The 19,423-nt window shown below is 41.4% G+C and overlaps 1 protein-coding gene across 2 annotated transcripts in view; it reads right to left on the bottom strand.

Moving 5' to 3' along the window:
• Positions 1 to 19,423, bottom strand: part of sdk1a (sidekick cell adhesion molecule 1a) — a 950,103-nt gene that overhangs the window by 116,280 nt on the left and 814,400 nt on the right. For both annotated transcript variants that reach the window (XM_078558601.1, XM_078558602.1), the window contains exon 29: positions 10,080 to 10,274. In XM_078558601.1, coding sequence (XP_078414727.1) covers positions 10,080 to 10,274 — 195 coding nt within the window. The remainder of the gene's footprint in view (positions 1 to 10,079; positions 10,275 to 19,423) is intronic.

The raw sequence follows: 19,423 nt of genomic DNA, 5'->3' as shown, positions 1-19,423 counted from the left end.
CCTGGGTATTGGTGGGGCTAAATTTACATTGTTCAACTACAATTGCAAACCTCAAATGACCTTCCAGAAGAGGTGAGAAAGGTTATTCAACCCACCCAGCTCATCCATCCAGGAGAACCTACTATTAAGGTTCCATCATAGAAGGTATACCTCAGTATAGTATGATGTACTATCACAGCACCCAACAGTTTACTGAATGAATCCAAGAATTTTGCTGCCATTTTCCTACCTGAAAATCTCTCCATGTGTCGATCACACGCTGCGAAGATCATCCCACTATCAGTCCTAAGATTGCCTTGCTCTTGTTTGATTATGTGCTCCCCCATCCTGGTGTCACGATTTATCTTGAAATGTGCCAGATTTACCTTTTCTATATCATTTACTGTCTAGTACACCAATATCAGGTCCCTTACTCACTCCTCTCAACATTGAAGAGCCCACCTTTCTTCAGTGTCTTCTCAGATACTAAGATCAGGATCTTGATTCTTCTCTAAACCAGTCAGAAGTGGATAAAATGCTCAAGAAGTGGTCTAACCAGGATAGGGCATAGTGTTAATAAAGCATCCTCTGATTTGTACCCTACAGATTTGGCCATATTGTTCAACATTCTATTTGCTTTGATGATTGTTGTCCACAAGACGGGATACGTTAAAAAAAAAAGGATCTACTAACTGGCCTAGATCTTTTTCAACGTCACCCATAGCTGTATCAATTTCAAATGAAATGAATGATTGAAATTTTAATTTTCCAAGAACAATTAAACTGTAAAAAGACTGACTGAAATATTTGAACTCAGACTCTGAATATCTCAGAGCGATCCTCTTATAAAGTCAAATGGGAGTAATTGGACTATAACAGTAAATGGCCTTTCAGCTCATTTAAAATTTTAATAATTTGGCCCATTGGTTTCACTAGATGTAATAATATTAATTGAAGATGAAAGGGTTTTGTAATGAAATTCATAGCTAGTCTCTGCTAACTGAAGTGTGCCATTTACTGTTCAAGGCTTATCAGTGGCTGGATGTATTGGTTCAGGGCATGGCTTCCCTGTTTCATAAGCCTTCATCAATTTTCATAGATAAATATCAAGTAAGCAATACTTTTAGAAGTTATGTTGGGAGTGATCGATTTTGCAGTGTTGTGCATGAGCAATACACAGTTTATTGATTGGATATGTGTAAAGGAACCATAATCATGGTACAATGAGCAGTTTTTGATGGTTCAACACACATTCATCTCTCAATCTGCTCATCCAGGACTCAGTAAAAAAACAGTTCAGCATTTGATTCTATTTTGGTTTGTCATTGCTGCCTTTCTGTTTGCATCATTTGCCACCAAGGAAGTGCTAATCTTCAGCAGCAGTAAACACACAAACTACAAAATGAATTGATGCAGCGAAAAGTACTCCATATCCTCTTACAAGCTTGGCAATAGCACCTTATTATTTCTTAATTTGCCTCATTTTCTCTCCTGACCTCTTCAAGTTTAATAGTCTGCACTCTGGCCTTAGGCCCTTAACTTGCTTCTCATTCAGATTTAGCCTTTTAAAATCTCTCAACATGAGGCTTGCCATCTTTGGCAAAAAGACTAGTTACTAATGATAATTAGGAAGCTCTGTTAGATAGTAACAGCTGTTAAATTCACACTCCAAAACCAGAGAACCGAAGGTTCAATGCCAATCTTTAAAAAAACATCTTTTCCTCTGTGCTGAAGATGATGCCTCCTATTGGTGGTATGGTTCTATGTTCATTGGCAAAGGCTTTTAGAATAATTAAATGTATTGGGAGTGCTGGGGTAGTTGTAGATGGTATAAAAAAGCTAATATATAGTTATGTGAAGTCTCAGAAATATTTCAAAGCACTTCATTATTCAATGAAAAACTTCAATGTTTAGCAATTGTTGGAACCTAGGGAGATGCTGCAGCCATTTAGCACATAGCAAGATCCCACAAACAGGAATGAAGTAATTGTGTTGTTAATCAGTTTTCAGTTACATTGGTTAAGGGAGGAATGTTGACAAGGATACCAGGAGAAATGCCTGCTTTTGTTCAATTTTTAACATCCATCTGATGAAGCGGACAGGACTTTAATTAATGTCTCATCTGTTGGCTGCAACCACTACAGGTCATCCCTGAAGTGTCAGTCTTATTTATGTGCTAGAGTTGAAGTTGTCAGTCTAAAGGGACCCAGGAGGGCCAACAGTCAGGGAGAACTTTGTATGCTTAGTGGCACTTCTGTCAAAGGATCCTACTTATCTTCTAACCGGGAAGGCGCAATCCAGGGATATACATTCTCTACAGAAAATGTTGATTTGATATTTATGTGGTAAATTTTCCAGAATTTTGTTATAGCTCTAGGCTAATAATGATGATGTTGTGTCATCTTTGATTTGGTAGACAATGTATTTAATTTATTTATGGTAAGAACATATGAAAATGATGGTTAAAACAGAGCAGATCCATTACAGAACCCTTTGCAATACTGTCACTCACTTTAAGGGGGAGACGGTAGAGTAGTGGTAATGTCACTGGTGCTCTGGAGAGATGGGTTCAAATCCCACCATGGTAACTGATGGAATTTGAACTCAATTAATAAAAATCTAAAATATAAAGCTAGTCTCAGTGATGGTGGCCATGAAACTATCATCAATTGTCGTAAAAACCCATCTGGTTCACTAATGTCCTTTCGGGAAGGAAATCTGCAGTCTTTACTTGATTTGGCCTACATGTGACTCCGGATCCACAGTGATGCCCTCTGAAGTGGCCTAGCAAGTCACACAGTTCAAGGGCAATTAGGGATGGACAACAAATGCTAGTCTTGCCAGCGACCCCCATATCCCATGAGAAAATAAAGAACAAAAGAATTCCAAACACTCGACAAAATATTCCTTAACTCCTACTCTTGTATAACCTCTATTTTATACTCTTTGGTATTCACATCTTACCCTATAACCCTGTATGCATTTCCTAAAGCCACCTCAGGATGCTCGTACACTGTTAGTGAGTTGTCAACTATTAACCTATGTGGTTAAAAAAAATGATTTTTAACTAACAAAAATATATTTAGGTCACTTTTGGCTTTAAAAGCTTCATAAAGGTTTATGTACCGCAGCATACATCTTGCAAAAGTTTGCTAGTAACAATAGCAAAGCTTATTAGTGCAACATAAAAATGGTTCAAAATAACACAAAATATTTATGGTTGACTTAAATTACCAAATTTAAACAACTTTAGCAACTTTCATCCCAAGGACCAATTTAGTGGACTATCACTCTTCTGCCTCAAAGGCAAGTATATAATTTCTTAAATGTGGAGACCAAGGCTCGGATTTTTGTGCAGTTGGACTGAGTCGAGAGACCTTTAAAAATAAATGGTGGATAGGACAAGATTCTGAGAATCCCACCCCCGTTTCTAGTAAATTTTGCTGGCCCACACTCAGCACTCCCAACCTTGCCTGCTCTATTGCGAGGATGGACATTGCAAACACCCCGCCCCTCCCGGCTAGAATTCTGATGGCGCCAAGCCTAATTTGTTTGCGGGCATGGTTCACAGCACCTCGGAAGAGTCATGAACCATGGGGGAAACCCTAGTATCCTGTTGGGAACAAAAGACAGCAATTCAGCATTACCATTGAAAAGCACTGCCTTCTTCCAATCTCATAAAGCTGTCAATCAATAACAGGCAGTAAAAGTCCCACTGAGAAAACCTTTGAATCACTCCAATCCAAACCACTGGAAAAACATTTATCTGGCCACCTGTTCAAACTGTGTTTGTGGATACAGTTACCAGATGACTGCACTATGAATGCTTGGCTGCTATTTAAGAATTGCTAACGGGCTCAACCCTTTAGGCAATGTTAATAAGCTTGTAGGTGAGTACTAGCTTTGTTTGATTGCTATCTTTACTACCTCGTAATGACATGGGGCTGAATCTTCTGGCTGGCGTGCGGGTGGCAGAGTCCGCACGCCAGCGCTTAAAATGTTGCGCGCTGACGTCGCACGAGGGTCCCGACGTCAGCGCTGGGCATCGCAATATTTTGGTCAGCGGGCGCGCTATCCTGCCATTAATTAAAGGCCTTGTTAAGGCCATTAACTCTCCGATTAACCAGGATTTTGAGGGGCCCGTACAACATTTGGCTCGGCGCATGGGCCCAACGGGCAGGCAGTTAAGTGATTTTTTTACAAACTTCATCCAGTGGCGGGATGAAGTTTGATATCGGGTTTAAAAATTGTAATACAGTTTTTGTGTATTTCATTAACATGTCCCATCTCGTGTGACATTTTCACATGGAGGGGGACATGTTAATGATTTTTAAAATTTTTTTATTTTTCATGTTTCAGCGATCTCCCTGAGACAACACTTTGCCTCAGGGAGATGTGCGTTCTTTCTGGCAGTTGGGGAATCCCCCCCCAACCCGCACAGGAAGTGTATAAAGCTTCCCGTCGGGCAGCCCACTGGGCGGGCCTTAATTGGCCTGCCCACTTAAAATGGCGGCGGGGCCCGTTTTGGCGGTGGCGATCGGCTGCCCACTTGCCGCCGAGTCAGTCAGGCCCGCCCACCAGTCAAGGGCAAAATTCTGCCCATGATCTTTCTTTGGAGTGTTTATTTACAGAAGATTAAGAGGTGTGAAGTGGATTAAAGCTTTTTATCATCGATATTATGAATGGCTGTAGTTGAATGACATTTTTATAAGGTTGTATGAGGTTGTAGTTTTTTTTACAAAGATGACTTCCAAAGCATGTTTGCTTATGTTGTCAGTTTCAGGAGCATTTCAAAAACTTGCCATTATCTCATTGGTTTTGTGCATTGTGGATATTTGAAGAGTGGGTATGGAGGATGCTTGGGGGCATGGGGATATGAGGGGGCATGGAGGATATGAGGGAACAAGGAGGGGTGTGGTGAGGTGTTGAGGGCCTAACAGTCATGATTACAACTGGGTCAATGCCTCTGTAAACTAACCTACCAATCTCTCCAGCCATCTGTCTCTGTTTCTGCCTTCAGCATGCCTCCAGAGGCAGCAGGCCCTTCTTCAGCCCATGTCCACCTTGTCGGCACAAAAATAGGGCAGGTGGGCTCTTTCAGTTTGAGACCGGATCGCAGGGTCAGGAAAAGTCCTGCTTTCCTAATTGCTTGCTGTACCTAGGCTAACTCTGTTCCTTGGACAAGTATGCCCTCTCATACAAAAACCATGTCATGGCACTGCAGCACTCCCTCAGCACTGCACTGGAGAGTCAGCCTTGATTTTTGTGCCCAAATCTCTGGAGTGGCTTCTATTTCAGAGGTGGGTGTGCTACCAAGTGAGCCATGGTTGAAATATAACAGAATCAAGAAAATGTACTTCAGCTAACATATGGAGACTAGATGAATATAAATTATGAGAAATCTTTCCTTCACAAAATTTGCAATTTGACCATTTTTTTCCATGAGTCTTTTCACAAAGACAGAGATAATATTGCCATTGAAGATAGAAAAGATTATTATAACATATTACATCTTTAAAACTAATTGCGCACAATTTCTTTAGGGAAAGGCTGAATGCAACACTTTAGTGAACTACTTCATGAGGTTATTTCGTTGCCAAGATTTTAAACGATGTCAGATGGCTTCTCAGGAATTGTACAATTCTCTTGCTGTGATTCAGAACATTAAATGAGTTAGTGGGCTATCTGTGCAGAAAAGATCTGGAATTGATCAGTCAAAATCTCAGAATCTTTAGGGAACACAAAATTGCTGTAATATTGGTTAACTAATCCATTTACTTCTCAACAGGCTTTTAATGAAATTTCTTTGTTTTCTACTCACTTTTTTATGCACATGGCTAAGTCTTATTTCCTCTTTCATAAATTTTAAAGAAATACAAAATTTCTCATCCTATCACCCTATTTTCTCGATGATTGCACTGATAAACAAGAGGCCATTTAAAAAAAGTCCTGAGATGTGTGTTTTGCTGATAAGGCCAATATTTGATGCCAATCCCTACCTGTCCATGAGAAGGCGATGGTGGGCTGCCTTCTTGAACCACTGTAGTCTGTGCGGAAATTGCTTCTCCAATGCTGTTAGGTAGGCAGTTCTGTGACTTTGACTTAGCAAAAATGAAGAAATAGTGATGTGTGTCCAAGTCAGGATAGTGGGTGGAATCTTGTGCCCTCCCCCATAGTGAATTTGGTGGCAGGGCACATTTAATCAGGTGGGAGGGTGGTGGGTGGGGACCCCATCATCTTCCCACCTCCACTCCAATTAAGTCCGTGGTGGGAAATCTCGTAGATGGCCTTCTTGCCCCACTGCCAATTGAGGCCCTTAAGGGCCTCATGCTACAACCACTGGTGTTAACCATGCCATGCAGGGAGCCTGACAAGCAAACTCTGGCATGTAGGCTCCCAAGAGGGGTCCCTCGTTCAAAAGCACTCAGTGCCTGATCGAGGGATCCAGCATTAGGAAGGGATGGACCCAATGACAGCCGCCCTCCAGCTCTTGCTGTTGACGTCCACCCCACCTCCACCTCCCAGTCCTCTGCAACCTCACCCAGTGACCCCCTTACCACCATCACTCACCTGTCCCTGGGCCCCTCCTGGATCCGAAGCCTCGGACGGGTGTAGTACTGGGTAGCCTCACTGCATCCCTGGTGGTGGCCTCTGATTAGCTGGCAGCTCTTGACGGGCAGGAATTTTCCCTGGGGTTCTTGATCCTGGGAAAAAGCCGGCCACTGGTCTGTTAAGTGCCGGAATGGCACAAGATGCGGCGGGCCTTCCTGTAAAGAGGCAACATGGAATTCTTGACCGTTCTATGGATGGTGACCAAGATTCCACTCGCCTCTAAAAGATTCTTCCCAGTCTGTGACTTGGAGGTTATGGCATCCCCAAGCGCCTGTTTCCCCTGTCTTTCTCGGTGGTGGAGATTGCAGATCTTCATAATCCAGAACTCCATTCATAAAGAAGCCTTTATGAATTGCTGGAGTGCATCGTGACATTGCTGATAGATGCTTATGGGCCCTAACAGCAGCCCAGTTCCAGCGCTGAAAACCTGTGCTCCTGAACTAGCCTTGCCTCTAGCTCAGATACAGCTACAACACTAGCATCTATCCGACATTGTGGAAAAATGCTCAGGTATTTGCTGTGCACAAAAAGTTAATATCACTTCTGCAATTTTACGATCACCTGTTTCTTACATATAGAGCTAAAAATTTGTGTGTCCTGGTTCTTGGGCTTGCATTTCGAGACCTGCCTGCACCGATCCTGACCGAGGTGGGCAGCATGTAAATTTGGTGCACCCACCTCATCTGCATGATTGAGCGGGTCCTGCGTTGCTTCTTCCTTCTTCATGCTGCCAGCTGCCTCTACGCTCCTCAGGGAGTTGAACAGCATGATGCAGCCATCCTGTTCTTCTTAAAGACAGGCTGTCTATCTTAAAGTAAGGATGCACTAAATAGTACTGGCTGAATTTAAAAGCTGGAAAATTAAACCCTCTGGCAGAGAGAGGGTTTCAGGATGACAGATGCGGCACAAGAGGTCTTAGTAGAGGGGTTGCGCAGGAGGGGAGACGCCATGGTACGATGGGAGGGGTTGGGGCAAGAGACACTCAAGGTTCATCCTCAGAATGGAATGGAAGCAGGAAGCCAAGAGGTCAGTTCCAGGTGTCTGAACCAGAGGACCCAGCAGCAGTGCCACAAGAAGTGTAATGACCTTGTGCGACTCAGGGAATGCATATTCTTCATATTGTCTCCTTCCCACCACACTACCAACCTCACATGCAGCTCAATGCACCACGCTCACATCACATGCTCTGGCACTCAGAGCTCATGCCTAACATCCAGAGGGTGAGGCTATGCTGGAATCTGAGAAAGGACATGAGGCAGAGGTGGTGGCAGAGTGGTATTGCCACTGGACTAGTATTCCAGAGGACTAAGGTAATGCTCTGGGCTCAGATGGTGAAATTTGAATTCAGTAACAATCTGATAATGACCATGAAACCATTGTCGTAAAAACCCATCTGGTTCACTAATGCCCCTTTAGGGAAGGAAATCTACCATCCTTACCCGGTCTGGCCTACATGCGACTCCAGACCCACAGCAATGTGGTTGATATTGAACAAGGGCAATTAGGGATGGGCAATAAATGCTGGCCTAGGCAATTATAAAATAATAAAAATAAAGGCAGGAATATAACGGTATCCTCAATGTTCTCAGTGATACCAGATGACATGAACTCTGTTGCTGCCAGCCCATGAGGCTGAGAACCATCTCCTCTGGAGGGCTCAGGAGATGCAGTGGTCCTGGTCTGCTCACAGGTTCTGTGTGCCAACTTATCCTGCAAGGGAGGGGGCAGAATGACAGTTATTGTGCTGCACTGCGTTTGGGTGAGATGGGTGACCCCCATCTAACCCATACACTATCAATGCTGCCAGCCTGGCACCCACCTCAGTTGCCTCCACATATGTTCAGCTATGGCAGGAACATCACCCAAACGCAGTGCAGCACAATCACTGGAGAGTGAGTTTGCTGACAAGTTCTGCTAGGTTCAGGTGAGGGCCTCGATGGGACTGCATACAGAACACTGATGGGCATGCACACTGCTGTGTGCACTGGCTGACCTTCCAGATAGCCTCTTGGTAATGTCAAGGAATATGGAGAAGTTCTAACTTGGCAGAGGGCATCATGCAGACCTTGCCCATGTCACAGCTTTTGCTCCATCTCCCTGTCATGTTGTGGCCTCAGAGGCACCTATGGCTGCTCCCATACCTAAGCAGCCCTTGAGCACAGATCACTTACTCCTCTGCCATCCTTGTGAGGATGCAGGAACACACAACACCTTCAAAAACACTCCAGAGTACTTCCAGACAGTTTGCAACAGTGGAAGTTGTTAAGAATTGCCTTCTCTGTAGTTTGTGTGCCTGGCCATTTAAGGAACCATTGTGCAGGTCCCAGTTTGTGGATTCATACTTGTTTGATGAGCGATTGATCAATTAGTTGTCTGAACTTGCGTGGTCCAAATTTGGTATTCTGTTGTCACATCAGCTGGTTGTGACATCAGGATAGCATACATTCACAGCCTTCCGACACACACTGTGGTCGTTCCCGTGTGCACCCTTTTCCTGTTGGGATGAAGTGCAGGCTGTGCAGGAAGCAGCCAGCATTGTATCGAGCTCCAGCAAAGTAACGCTAGGCCTCTGTAGCATTGCTGTTGCCCAAGCGCTATACAGGTCATTCTATTTCTGCATGTGTTTAGTTGCATTTCATTAGTGGTATTTTTCAGTTTTGACAATAATCTAACAATCTTGGTGAAGACCCACAGAAACCATGCACATAGAAAGACTAAGTTGTTATGCATTTTCTCTGAGCTTTCTGAGGATCTTCTGCTGAGGTTAACGCTGAGAATCTGGAAACCTCTGTGGGAAACCCCTAGAGACAACAACATTACTTGCGATCCACAGTTTAGATGTGAAGCTTCCAACTATTGGCAATTTCAATTCTAACGTTCTAGCAATCCACAGCTTGATCACTGGTAAGAATTTCTACTTGCATACCAACTAATAACTTCAGCAAATTTAGCATTACAATGAAATAGAAATAACTTTTTTGAACTGCTGAAGGTGATTCTTGGTCTAAACTGCTGTAGTACTGCTTTCATTCTCAGAATTTCATCTCTGAGGTGCCTAAAGACATTGGAAAACATTGAAGAGGTGACTAAATACTATATGGGGAGACAGTAGAGTTGTTATCCTGGAAAAGAAGATTAAATGGGCTGAGGGGCCTCTTCATCCTGTGATTTTTGATGATAGAGAATTTAAATACATCAATATGATAGATATCATTTCTTAATTTTTTGCAAAGGTGGAGCTGGGAACATTGTCAGTATGTTAACAAGGAACCTTGCATTGTTACCAGCCATTAACAACATTGGAATTAAAGGCCTTCAGTGGATGCAGAACAAGAGTTATTCTAATCTCCAAAGTTACAGTATTCCTCTAATTATTTTTGGAGTATACCTGAAGGTCCTGAAATATTTGCTTATTTTGAAAGAAACTTATGAAATTCTGTACTCCGTATTGAAGGATCTAGCAATAACCACAATGCCTGACACTTTACCTCTAGTTTCTGTGGTGATCACAACTGCCTCCACTGGCTCCCCCCAGCCCTGACGTGTCTTTGCAGACACACGGAAGACATATGCAGACTCAGGTGTCAGCTTTGTTGCAGAGTATTGTCGGACATTGGAACTGACTTCTGTAATAATGAACTTGTTTCGTTCAGCAGTTGCCAGACGGTAAGCTATCTGGTAACCTGCAAAGGAAAAAAATATATATTGCAGTTTAAATTAGTAATACATATTGAGAAAAATGGAAGACAGTGAAAAGGGATTACAAAAATAGTACATGTTATAAAGCCATTTTTTAATAAACTTTTTGTTTTCATGTTTTTGTAACAATATGATGCAATGCATTTATGCAGCATTTTACCACATCCTCAGGATGTCCCAAAACATATCTACATTTCAATAAAACTGAGCATATTATAGCATGACAATTTGATGTTAATTTTTGTCACTCCAATTTTCTGTTCTCCTGAAGGCAGTGGCTCATGCTGAGAGACCAGTCAATCTCCTGTACCTCGCTCAAGTTACTATTTGTCATGTGTGGGCCCAAACAGCGAGCAGTGGCAGGTTATTAGAATGTGGACGGCATCAGAGATAGTCCCAGTGTTGTGCTCATCTAATGTTATGCTTTCACCATATGACAGTCAGGAGCAGGAACCATAGTTGAATATTCCCCTCTCTAGCTCAATACCGAGACCAACTGTAACATCCTTATTGTGCTTTTGGCAGAAATCAACAAAAGAGTACAGGCTAGGAACAAAAGTGGAGACTCTCCTGAAAGCTGGTTCAGTTTCAAATTGTGGTTCGTTTGCCATTTGAGCCATAGGGGCAAATATAGGGTCCCATTAGCTGCTGCAGTAATGGGAAGGGGGTTTAATCAAAATACACCATTTAAATTGTCTGGTTCCTTACAAACATGATGAAAAGAATGAGAAATTCTTTCCCAAAGATAGACTTGCTGTTGAATATTCCAAATTGCATGCATTCTCAATTGTCACGGCAAGGAAGAGTAATGGTGATAGTTCAAATGTGTCACAGCAATCTGGGCTGGCAATAAAAAGACACCAGAACGGTGATAAAAGATGCACGAGTATGAGAAAGATTAGATAAGAAAGAACTTTGGCAAAGGGAAAAATGTAAGTTATTGGTCTAGATTTTGTGAAATTGTCAAATGTTCAATGAAACAGGGAACAACTTCTGTAGCATGCACATGCACAAAATAACACAGAAATCCAGAAGGTGCTGTCAGTGATTCTACGCTTCTCAGAGGGTGCCTTGTAGAGACAACCCCTCAGACTGCAATCATGGAAATCAAAGGAATTAACAAGAACTTCCACACATACGCTGTTAAGTCTCGCTATAAAAATCCTTGAAAAAATTCATAGAATCATGAAATGGTTGCAGCACAGAAGGAGATCAATCAGCCAATCATGTCCATGTTGGCACTCTGCAAGAGCAGCTCAGCTAGTCCCAGTCGTTGCCTTTTTCCCTTGGGCCTGCAATTTTTGTCTCTTCAGATAATTATCCAATACCCTTTTAAAAGCCATGATTAAATCTGTCTTTACTACACTATCAGGCAGCGCCTTCCAGATCACAGCCGATCGTTGTGTAAAACATTTTCTCATGTCACATTTGGTTTTTTTCATTATTCACCTTAAATCAGTGTCCTCTGGTTCTCAACCCTTCCACCAATGGGAACAGTTTCTCCCTACCCACTCTGTCCAGATGCCTCATGATTTTGAACACCTCTAACAAATCTCCTCCCAACCTTCTCCTCTCAAGGAGAACAGCCCTAGCTTCTCTAATCTATCTTTGTAACTGAAGTCCCTGTCTAAGTGTCTTCATATCCTTCACAAAGTGTGGTGCCCACAATATTCCAGTTGAGGCCAAACCAGTGTTTTATAAAGGTTCACCATAAACCTCCTTGCTTTTGTACTCCATGCCTCCATTTATAAAGCCCAAGGTCCTGTATGCTTTATTAACCACTTTCCTGCCATTCAACAATTTGTACACATATCTCCAGGTCCCATTGTTCCTGCACCCACTTTAGAATTGTACCCTTTATATTGCCTCTCCTTGTTTTTCCTCCCAAAATGTATCGCTTCACACTTTTCTGTATTAAATTTCATCTGCCATCTGGCTGGCCATTCTACCAGCCTGTCTATGCCCTCTTGAAGACTATTTCTATCTTCCTTACTGTTCACAACACTTTCAAATTTTGTGTCATCTGCAAAGCTTGAAATTGTGCCCTGCACGCCCAAGTCAAAGTCTTTAATACAGATCAAGAACAACAGTATTCCTAATACTAAGCCCGGGTAACTCCACGATATACCTTACTCCAGTCGAAAAACAACAGGTTTTCATTCTTGGGATGTGGGCATCTTGGTACTACACTGTCTCCCATCACTCAACCAGCTTCATATCAATGCTGCCACCGTTCCTTTTATTTCAGAAGCTCTAACTTTGCTAAAGTACCATGCAAGTTTGTCAGCAAATACCTTTTAGAAGTCCATGAACACCAATAAACTGCATTACCTTCATCTACTCCCTCTGGTACACATCAAAAACTGAATCAAGTTAGTTAAACACAATTTTCCCTTGTTAGCTTTCCACATTTGTCCAAGTGACTGTTAGAAATGATAATCCAGAACAAAACTAAAAGATTTCCAACCATTGAGGTTAAACTGACTGTCCTATATTTGCTGGGCTTATCCTTACACCTTTTGAATAAGGGTGTAACATTTGCAATACTCCAGTCCTCTGGCACCACCCCTGCATCTAAGGAGGATTGGAAAATTATGGCCAATGCTACCGCAATTTCTGCCCTTACTTCCCTCAGTATCATTGGGTGCATCGGATCCATTCCTGTGAATTAACTATAAGTACAGTCAGCCTTTCTAAAACCTTCTCTACATCAATTTTTAGCCCATCCAGTGAATTAAACACCGTGTCTTTCACTATGAGATGAATGATGTTTTGAATGAGTTATAACTGAGTTTTCAAACAGCATATTTTAAACTTCATAATTACTGAAAAAAAAGAGACATGCTGTCAAAGCTTTTCATCTTGCACATATCAGGATATAATTACTGTTAAACACTGTCACTGGTCTTGAAAAGCAAATTTTATATTTATGAAATGTGGAATTTCTCATCCACATGGTTTTAAATTTAATGTTTTTTCAAAAAAGCTTGTTTATCTTTATTTTAACTTCTATCTTAATCCAATCATAATCAATCATTTCGTTATTCTGAAAATTTAAATTAAAAGGATTTTAAGTGCTTTTAACTTCCTGGTTTTTTGTGTGTGAATATTTTGATGTAATTGGCTGTCCCCCTCTTGCTGACATTACTGCTGCTACATGCCAAATCGTCCCCTTTGTCAATATCTTATCAATTACATTGCTACAGTTTATTAATGTCAATTACATTGTTACAGTTAAAAGAAACAGATGACAGGTATTAATTGTCTTCAGGCACATCTAATACGGGATAGCTGGGACACTACTACACGTACTACTTTCAGGGAATTCTGCCAGCTTTTCTGCATCACTATTAAAGAAAAGAACATAAGTTCAGGAATTTGTTCTGATTGAGATATGTGATTCACTCCAACTGTGCAACACAACACAAATTGGAAGGAGACCTTATTGTCTCATGGAAGAGATTGATAACCTTTCCCAAGAAATGGAGAACCCCATTCTCCTCGATTGTCAGGCCATTACGATTATTGCAAAACTGCTCTTTCATCTCTGGGACCAGGAGAGAAGATGGGGATCCTCTCAATCTCATGGGCACTAGACTCTACAAACAAATCTCAACCCAGTTTCCAATGAATGTAATTTCACAGAACAAAACTTTATATTTCATCTCAAATTTGTCATCAATCCAGCAAATTCATTCAGAGACAGTCTATAAGGGCAGTGTGGAATGTCTGGTACAGGCTGGAGGTGTTGCTCTGACACTGGATCTTAAGTATATTTTTGGCGCAGTATGGGAAAGCTTTACAGTATATCAAACCTATGCTTCATCTGACCTAGGAATTCTTTACACGATGCCCCTTGCAAGGGATTACGTGGCCTAATGCATTTCTTTATTAATTTGGGAAGTCATTTGTTTACCAATTGAAACTGCCACATGTATTCTTCCTACAGAATCAAATCAAGAAAAAAGTACTGCAAAAGCCAATGGATGATTTACTATAAACATATTATGATACCTAAGAGCCATTTTGCAATTGTAAAAAAAACATGCTGTATACCATTTTAGGTGAATGCCTCTGGCAATCAGCAACAACACCAGTCCAAGTGGGACTGTTCTTACTCCCCAATGACTTACTTTTGTAGTCTGACTTTAGAAGTGTGATTTTTGCACTGCAGTTGTTAGTTTTTGCTCTCTCCTGGGGGCTTGTGTTGAATGATGCTGATACTTCTTTATGGCAGATTTTAAAAACTGAACAGACTTTTTAAAACCTATCAGCAATGTACAATGTCCCCTTTGAATTGTTGTGGAATCAGAAAATATTCAACCATTTGAATAACAGCAAATGTCTAGGCATTTTCATGATACTAAAAGACTACAATCTGTTCTTCATTAATGTCATTTTTAACCAACTCAAACGAGATTAAAGTTGAAACAACTGAAAAGAGACAATGAAACCTTTAGTAGTCCACTGAAAGCAGAGGGAACACTGACAGTTTGAACCAGAGTAAAAGAATTCCACCTTCTGTTTTGCCATTGTGACTGAAAAAAGTGTTAGGATCTAGAGATAGTTTAAGTAAGGGTTATATATGTATTTGTGGGTGTTAGGAATTAAGTTTAAGTTTAATTTGTATTTCTGTATTTGTGTGTTAAGAAAGGGAGAAGGAGTTTTAGTTTCACTTTAAAAGATGTTGGCATTTTAATGAGATTTTATGAAGAGAAGTTAAACACAAGGTAGGAAAAACAGTGCGATTGCCTAGCAACACGGGTTCAGAGAGGGGGACCCACACACACACGGAGGAGAAACCGAAAGCAGTTTGAATTCAGTTGGTGATTATGCTCTAAGGTGGAGAAAACAGTTTAAGTCTCTCTCTAGCTGGACACGCTTGCATATTGCTGAGGAGAATATGTCTAAGAATCTTAAATGAGTGGTTCTAAAGTTAAAGTAACAGTGAATGTCAAGTGAGTTCTGGATCTTGAGGGAGATACCAAGTTGTCAGCAGTCTACTGTGAGAAGGAACTGCAGGGAACAGGTCCTAAAGGGAAAAGAGAAAGACCCCATGAAGCCCTTTAAGTTAAGTCAAAGGACAAGGGCAGGAATCTGGAACAAGACCCTGTTCAGTGGAAGTGAAAGCAAGGAGCAGAGAGGGAGGCTCCAAGTTTAGAGAAAGAAAGCCACAGGAAGCAGGCTTAAAGCAAAATAGGCTTGCAAGAAGCCAGGGATTCCAAGGAGACAGCCGAAGGTCTGTAACTCTTTACTATGGGCATGTGAAGTAATGTTTTTCTGTTGGCATGGCTGAGTATCTGAGAGAGAATGTGTGGAAGGCAAAGCTTGAATGCACGCAGCAGTCCAGGAGAGAGGAACATCTGAAGGAGAGTTCAAAGCCCTGGAGGTGGACCCTCGTGGAAGGCGTCCGAGAGAAAGCGTCATTTGGGAGAAGATTCCAAAGCGGGTTCTTCAAGAATTGACTGGAAACCCCCTTGTGAAAGACGGAATTCAGTGAGATCGGTTGACTCATACATACGAACTTTGTAAGGAACATACCTTTTTATTTCTGTTGGACTGTTGTGAAGGACATATCTTTTTATTTTTTGTTGGACTGTGGATTAGAATTACAATGGCTGCAGGTTGAAAGACACGTCCACTGGAACAGGATGATATATACAATGTTGCATGTCCTGGAACAGCGTGCCATGAAAGACAGGATGATGCCGGAAAGGAGTCCTGGACCGAGGGAGCTGCCTGACAATAGCATTTTAATTGGCTCCTGACCAGGTGACCAGGTATTGAATGATAAGCAGTGCAGCTGAATAGCTCCTAGCCTGAAAGGAGCAAGACCTAAAACCTCTTTCTCCTGTTTGTGGGAGATTCCAGTAATTCCACAAGAAGCTAGCTGGCTTTTTCTCCTCATATTTCTATAACCTGCTCCCTCTGAAAACCACTGTCAAGAGGCAAAGGGGAAAATCACTGTTAGAAACATTGAAAGGCAAATGCTCAACCAGTGAATTAAAGACTGAAAGTGCTGGAAGGCCACCTTATGTCAAGAACAAGAACTGAAAGGAATCTGGAAGACATCGATCAAAATCAACCCATCGAATCATGTACTCCGGAGTTGTTGCTATTGAGCTGTTTTATCCCACCCTTAAAATCCATGTTTTTGTGTGTCTTATGTGTCTTGTGTATGTGTGTATAGGGATGTAAGAAGGGGTAGAGTTTAGGTTATAGAGTTAAAAATTAGCAGTTTATATTTCTTTCTTTTGCCACTGGTTAATGAGTTTGTTCAATACACAGTTATTTACTTATTAAGTTTACAAACCTGGTGCTCGTATTCTGTTAACCTAAATTAAACAGGTAGAATTGAGGCAATCTGGTGGGTTGATCAAACTTGTTCACATTTGTTGTGGCTCGGGGAACAGTGGGACTTGATATTATAGCGCACTATCCCCAGTGAATCATGACAAAGACTGGGGGCTTTTTTGGGATGTTTTGGAACAAAAGACAATGACGATTTGGGTGTAGATTTAGTAAGCAATACAAGCTAAAAGGAAACACTAGGTTTGTTCTGTCAAAAATAAGATGGCACTGGAAACTGCTAAAGCTTTACTGCAAGTGGAAGAGATGTCCCTGACAATTTTACATGGGATCCCAAAAGCCAGGTTAATTGAATTAGCAAGTAAATTAAGAGTAGGATTGCCTGCCAAAACTAGGAAGGCAGAGATAATCGAAAAGATGGCACAGCATTTAAAACTGGAAGGAATATCTGAGAGACCAAGTTCTCCAAGGCGTGGTTCATTGGAATGGGCTCAAATTCAGTTACAAATAAAAAGATTGGAACTAGAGACAGCAGAAAAAGATAGAGAAATGGAAATGCGAAAACTTGATCTCCAGAAGGAATTAGAAATGGCAAAGTTAGAAAAGGAAGAAAGAGAAAAAGAGAGAGTATTCCAGCTTAAAATGCTGGCAGTTAAAAAAGAGACACCAGTAGGTGAGGCAGGATTTATTTCCACATCAGAACCCTGTGGGGAGATGTTTAAATTTGTACAAGCTCTTCCAAAATTTGAAGAAATGGAAGTTGAAGCACTCTTTATTTCATTTGACAAGATAGCTAAACAGATGAACTGGTCAAAGGAAAACTGGACATTGTCCATGTAGAGCAAATTGACAGGTAGAGCACAGGAAATGTATGCTTCACTGTCAGAGGAAGTTTCTAGGGATTATGATGTGATGGAAAAGGTCATTTTGAGTGCATATGAGTTGGTCCCTGAAGCATACAGACAAAAGTTTCGAAATTTAAGGAAACAGCCTGGGCAAATTTACATTGAACTTGAAAGGATTAAGCAAAGTAGTTTTGACAGGTGGAAATGAACATTAGGAATTGAAACTACCTATGAAGTTCTAACAGAGATTATTCTCTTGGAAGAATTTAAAAACTCCTTACCTTCTGTAATAAGAACTCATGTTGAAGAACAAAGGGTTGCAACTGCTAGACAGGCAGCAATAATGACTGACGATTATGAGTTGATCCATAAAACTAAACATTTTTTCCATTACCCCTGTAAATTTGAAAAGTATAGAAAGTGAAAGGAAGGCAAGTAGCTAGGGTAAAGAATGGATAGCTGGGAATACCTTGAGATCTCCTCCCAAGATCAGGAAGGAAGGTACTAAGGGTGGAGGTGAAACTCAAAGGCCTAAGTGTTTCCATTGTAATACAGTGGGACAGATTTGTTCAGGATGCTGGAAGTTGCGAGGGAAGCCCATGGGACTTTGGAGTTTATAAGAGTGAGTCCGAAAAGGGAACTCAAAAAGAAAATGCCACGGATTAAATTGTAGCTTTAACTACAAACAAGGGCCCGGAGGTACACACTGCTGTGAATGCAGGTGAAGTGAATAAGGTAGATGAGAGATAGAAAAGGTTTTGTTCAAAGGAAAGATAACTCCTTTTTCATCAAATGATGCAGCTAAACCTATAACTATATTAAGGACACAGGAGCTACTCAAATTCTTTTGCTGGAGAAGGACCTAGTTTTCCCTCCAGAGAGTTCAATGAAAGCTAAAGTATTGGTAAATGGGATAAATGGAGAATGTATCCTGGTTCCATTGTACAAAGTGCAATTGGAGTGTGATTTGTTGTCTGGATCAGTGGTTGTAGGAGTGGTTAAGAAATTACCCATGGACGGAGTTGATTTACTCCTGCGGAATGATTTGGCAGGAGTGAAGGTTATAACTTCGCCCATAACTATGGAAAGTCCGAGACAGGCTAAAGAGACAGAGCAGTTACAAGAACAGTTTCCTGATATTTTTCCATCATGTGTGGTGACTAGAGCAATGGCTAAACAAAGTCCATCACCAGACGTCAAAGTAATACCACGAGCAGATGTTAGAGTAGCCGAAGCTTTCTTTAAGGATGGGGGTAATTCAAAGGAAGTGTTTGGCAGGTCTTCATCAATTGAGGCTCAGAAAGCAGATCCAGATTTAAACAAGTTAGCACAGTCAGCTCACACTGAAGCTGAGCAGGAAGGAGATCCGAAGTGCTATTACATTAAAAATGGAGTTCTAACGAGGAAGTGGAGGCATCCTCAGATCTGTGGATGAGGAATGGATGATTGTTCATCAGATAGTGGTACCACCCAAATATCCTAAGGAGATACAGCGAGTAGCACATGAAATTCCTATGGCAGGGTATGTAGGAAAATGGAAAACTCAAGCATCGAAAAACAGGCCTTTTACCTGGCCAAGGCTTCATAAGGACGTAGTGCAATTTTGTAAATGTGTCATGCATGTCAGGTAGTAGGTAAACCTCAACATGTAATCAAACCAGCAGCCTTAATACCCATACCAGTTTTTTGAAGAAGCATTCGGTCGGGTATTAGTAAATTGTGTAGGACCATTACCCAAAACGAAAGCAGGACATCAGTATATCCTTGCAATCATGGATATGACAACCTGATTTCCAGAAGCTATTCCTTTAAGGACAATTACAGCTAAGGTGGTAGTGGAAAAGTTAACTCAGTTTTTCACTCATTATGGCCTATCAATTGAAATACAATCTGACCAAGGTTCTAACTTCGTGTCTAAGATTTTCCAGGACATAATTAGTAATTTGGGTATCAAACAACTAAAGTCTGCTGCCTATCAA

This window comes from Cetorhinus maximus, chromosome 15, assembly GCF_964194155.1.
Source record: "Cetorhinus maximus chromosome 15, sCetMax3.hap1.1, whole genome shotgun sequence".
Classification (NCBI taxonomy): Eukaryota; Metazoa; Chordata; class Chondrichthyes; order Lamniformes; family Cetorhinidae; genus Cetorhinus; species Cetorhinus maximus.
The sequence above is the reverse complement of the archived record's forward strand: the minus strand, read 5'-3'. Positions and strand labels throughout refer to the sequence as shown.